Below are 3,929 nucleotides of genomic sequence, written 5' to 3' on the forward strand. Positions count from 1 at the left end.
TGTATGTATATACATAGTGTTCTAAATAAAAATTACAAATGGTCTCACATATTTACCACATTATTTTATAATAATGTGCACATTTGTATTCCCCCACCCCTTAGCCCTTGAGCTGGGCCAATGAATGTCATTTTCATTTGACTCCCCAGGACCTGGAGTGATCCCAGCACACAGAAATGATACTCAATGACTATTTCATGGAAGAAAGAAAAACAAAAGTAGATTTTATTTCCCCAAACAAGGTTGAAAAATAAAATTGATGATAATTAATTTTCAAAGGAAAGAATGGAAGAATGGAAAGAAGAGAAAAAAAGAAGAAAAAAAACTAAAACTCACAATTTAGAATTAAAGGTAAATATTTCTTCACAAGAATATCTCAATGCTAATTTAGTTTTCCCTAAGTAGGCTGCCACTTCTCATTCATTTAAAAATATACACAGTACCAATTATATTCAGAGAATCCAATTCACTGTTAGTATCAGCCTAAATAAAACACAATTAAGGCTGGGTGCAGTGGCTCAATCCTAGCACTTAGGGAGCCCCACGCAGGAATACTGCTTGAGCTCAGGAGTTTGAGACCAGCCTGAGCAAAAGCAAGACCTCTCTTTACAAAGAATAGAAAAATTAGCTGGCTATGGTGGCACATGCCTATAGTCCCAGCTACTCAGGAGGCTGAGGCAGGAGGCTCACTCAAGCCCATTAGTTTGAGGTTGCTGGGGTGACAGAGAGACACTCTGTCTCAAAAAAGAAATAAAACAAAAAACACAATTAATATAAATCTCCTCTCTTTATTCAATACCCCATCCCAAAAAGTCATTTTACACACAAAATGTTCAATAAAGAATCCATTCTTGGGCCAGGCACGGTGGCTCACATCTGTAATCGTAATCTCGGCACTCTGGCAGGCTGAGGTGGGATGTTCACTTGAGGCCAGAAATTTGAGACCTCGTTTCTACAAAAAATTTTAAAAATTAACCAGGCGTGGTGGCGTGCACCTCTAGTTCTAGTTACTCAGGAGGAAGGAGGATCACTTGAGCCCAGAAGTCTGAAGTTGCAGTAAGCTATGATGACACCACTGTACTCTAACAGAGCAAGACCAAAAAAAAAGGGAATCCATTCCTTGGATAATAGTTACCTCTACTCTCTCCTCCACAAATAATCAGCAGGCAAGAGTATTTTCAAATTCGTAACTACTTCTAAAACTCACCTCACAGGCTTTAATGTAAAAATTCTCACATCTTTGGTTGCTATCGCTAGAATATGGAAAGACCTTCCCAAATTTGGAGCAAATGCAATATCATGTACAGGATCAGTGACTGTCATGAGAGTTTCAGCTTTTGCGTATTTCCTAATGAAAAAAAAAACAATTCACATTAAAAATTTCAGAAATAAAATTAGTAAATGTCCACACATCACTGCACTTAAATTTTTTTCATACTGCTCACAATCAAGTTGTGCTTACCTCTGTACTGGGCTGAATAGTGGCCATCAAAAGAATATGTCCAAGTCCTGACCCCCATAACCTGTCAATGTGACCCTAATCATTAGAAAAGGGGGTTTTGCAGATGTAACTAAGGACCTCAGGATGAGATCCATCCTGGATATAGGGTGGGTCCTAAATCCAATGTCCAGTATCGTCACAAAAGACAGAAGAGGAAAAACACAAAGACACCAAGAAGGCCCTATAGACACAGAGGCAGAGGCTGGAGTGACACTGCCACATGGCAAGGAACTCCTAGAGCTCCCGGAAGCTGGAAGAGGCAAGGAAGGATTTCAGAGGAAGCACAGCCCCACTACCACCCTGACTTCGGATTCCTGGCCTCTGGAACTGTGACTGAACAAATTTCTGTTGTGTTAAGCCATCCAGTTTGTGGTAATTTGTTGTGGCAGCCCTAGAAAACTAATACAGAATAAAGGATAATGATCAGAGTTTTCAACTAGGTTCCTCTATGCCTTCCACTGAATATCTCGGGCAGAACTGAAGCACCTAACGTGCCTGTGGGAGAGGGAGTGGAGAGATCTCCCCATCCCTCCTTTCTACCACCCTCCTCGAAAACACTGGTGTTTCTAGCATTCTGTTCTTGACCTTCTTTTCACCCCGAAGCTCTCTCCTTGGCCTCTTCTCAGCCTGAACAGTCACCCTAAGCAATCTCATCTGTGTCCCTGCTTCTACTGTGTGGTCTGCAGCAGCCTGGGAGCTTCTGAGAAATGCAGGCTCTCAGCCCCCACCTGATGCCTACAGATTTGGAACATGCATTTTAACAAGATCCCCAGATGGCTCATACGGACATTAACATTTCCACACCTGTGATTTCACTACCTACAAATCAATAATTCCTAAATCTAGCACCTCCATCCATTCCCTTCTGCCAAAGGCCAGACATAGGAGGGGTAGCTAAGAGCGCACGTGCGCGCGCGCGCGCACACACACACACACACACACACACACACACACACACACACACACACACACGCACTGCTGTCAAAATGTATTCAAATCCAGGCCAAATCCATCACTGACTATAACCCGACTTCCAGCAAGTTGTTCTCTGTAAAGTGAGAATAACACCAGTCACGTGGCAGACAGATTCTCCCTTGTGGGGGCTCCTCCCCATGAGTGTGAATGGGACCGATGGCTTGTTTTTTTTAACTAGAGGTGGGAATATGGCAAAGGTGGGGGATGACACTTGTGCAATGGCAGTACGCAAGTTTGCGGTGCTGGTCTTATGAGAAGCTCTTCTCCTGCGGGCCTTGATGCATCAACTGCCATGCTGTGAGCCACAGCAGGACAGAGTCCGGTAGCAGGAACACACAAGTGCTGACAAAAACCAGTGAGCCCCGCTCAGGCCTGACTCCTAACCCACAGAAACTGAGATAATAAATGTGTGTTGGTTAAGCCCCTAAGTTTGTGATAGTACCATTATGCAGCAAGAGATAACTAATCTTAGCTATTATATCTAGACATTCCCAAAAGTACTTCAAACCAACTAAATCCAAAGCAAACTGTCTCTCCTTTCATATTCACTGCTCTTCAGGCAGTCCCCATCTCATGAATGGCACTACTGTCAGCCAAGTCAGACACCCAGACTCACCCAACCTACAACTAGGGCCTCAGTCACGTCAACTCCACCTCCTAGACAAGCCTTCTTTAGTCCTCTTCTGCATCCCATGGCCTTCTACTCCATTAATTGCCAAGTTCCCTGCTCCCAGCCTCACTTCCGCATAGTGGCCAAAGTCATCTTCCTAAAAGGTAAATACAACCTCTTAACTCTACTGGACCTCCAATGTCCAAATGCTGACAGAATGGAGACCAGAGGTGGCAAGCAGCACTCTCCAAAATCTGCCTGGCCTGCCTCTCCTCTGCCCTAGCCTCCCAGCCTACGGCCTCACCAGGCTGAATCACACTCCACCTTTGCTCCTGCTTGCTCTCTGCCTGCAGAATATCCTCTATCTTTCAAGACTGACGCTCAGACATCAACTCCTGCCCAAAACTTCTCCCAGCCCTGTCAGGCAGAAGTGACTTTTCTGCTCTATAGTGCACAGTACATGCTACTATCATAGCATCTACAGTAGTTTACTGTACTGATCCATATCCTAGATGCTATGAGCTCTTTATGTACAGGACTGTATTATATTCATGTTTTTAATCTTCCTACTCATAAGTACTTACCCTACTCACAAGGTGGTTGTTAGGATTCAAATTTCATAATATATATGAAAGTTGCCCTCTAACCTATACAAATTCATGGTACTGGGCCGGGCGTGGTGGCTCACGCCTGTAATCCCAGCACTCTGGGAGGCCGAGACGGGTGGATCGTTCTGAGCTCAGGAGTTCGAGACCAGCCTGAGCAAGAGTGAGACCCCGTCTCTACCAAAAAATGGAAAGAAATTAATTGGACAGCTAAAAATACATGTAGAAAAAATTAGCC

The 3,929-nt window shown here is 44.0% G+C and overlaps 1 protein-coding gene across 1 annotated transcript in view; it reads right to left on the bottom strand.

Annotated features, from left to right (window-relative positions):
* Nucleotides 1-3,929, bottom strand: part of SEH1L (SEH1-like (S. cerevisiae)) — a 50,250-nt gene that overhangs the window by 5,535 nt on the left and 40,786 nt on the right. Inside the window, exon 5 of the mRNA XM_012649964.1 lies at nt 1,207-1,348. Within this exon, the coding sequence (XP_012505418.1) occupies nt 1,207-1,348 (142 nt within the window). The remainder of the gene's footprint in view (nt 1-1,206; nt 1,349-3,929) is intronic.

The sequence above is a fragment of the Propithecus coquereli genome, unplaced genomic scaffold (assembly GCF_000956105.1).
Source record: "Propithecus coquereli isolate 6110/MARCELLA unplaced genomic scaffold, Pcoq_1.0 Scaffold308, whole genome shotgun sequence".
Classification (NCBI taxonomy): Eukaryota; Metazoa; Chordata; class Mammalia; order Primates; family Indriidae; genus Propithecus; species Propithecus coquereli.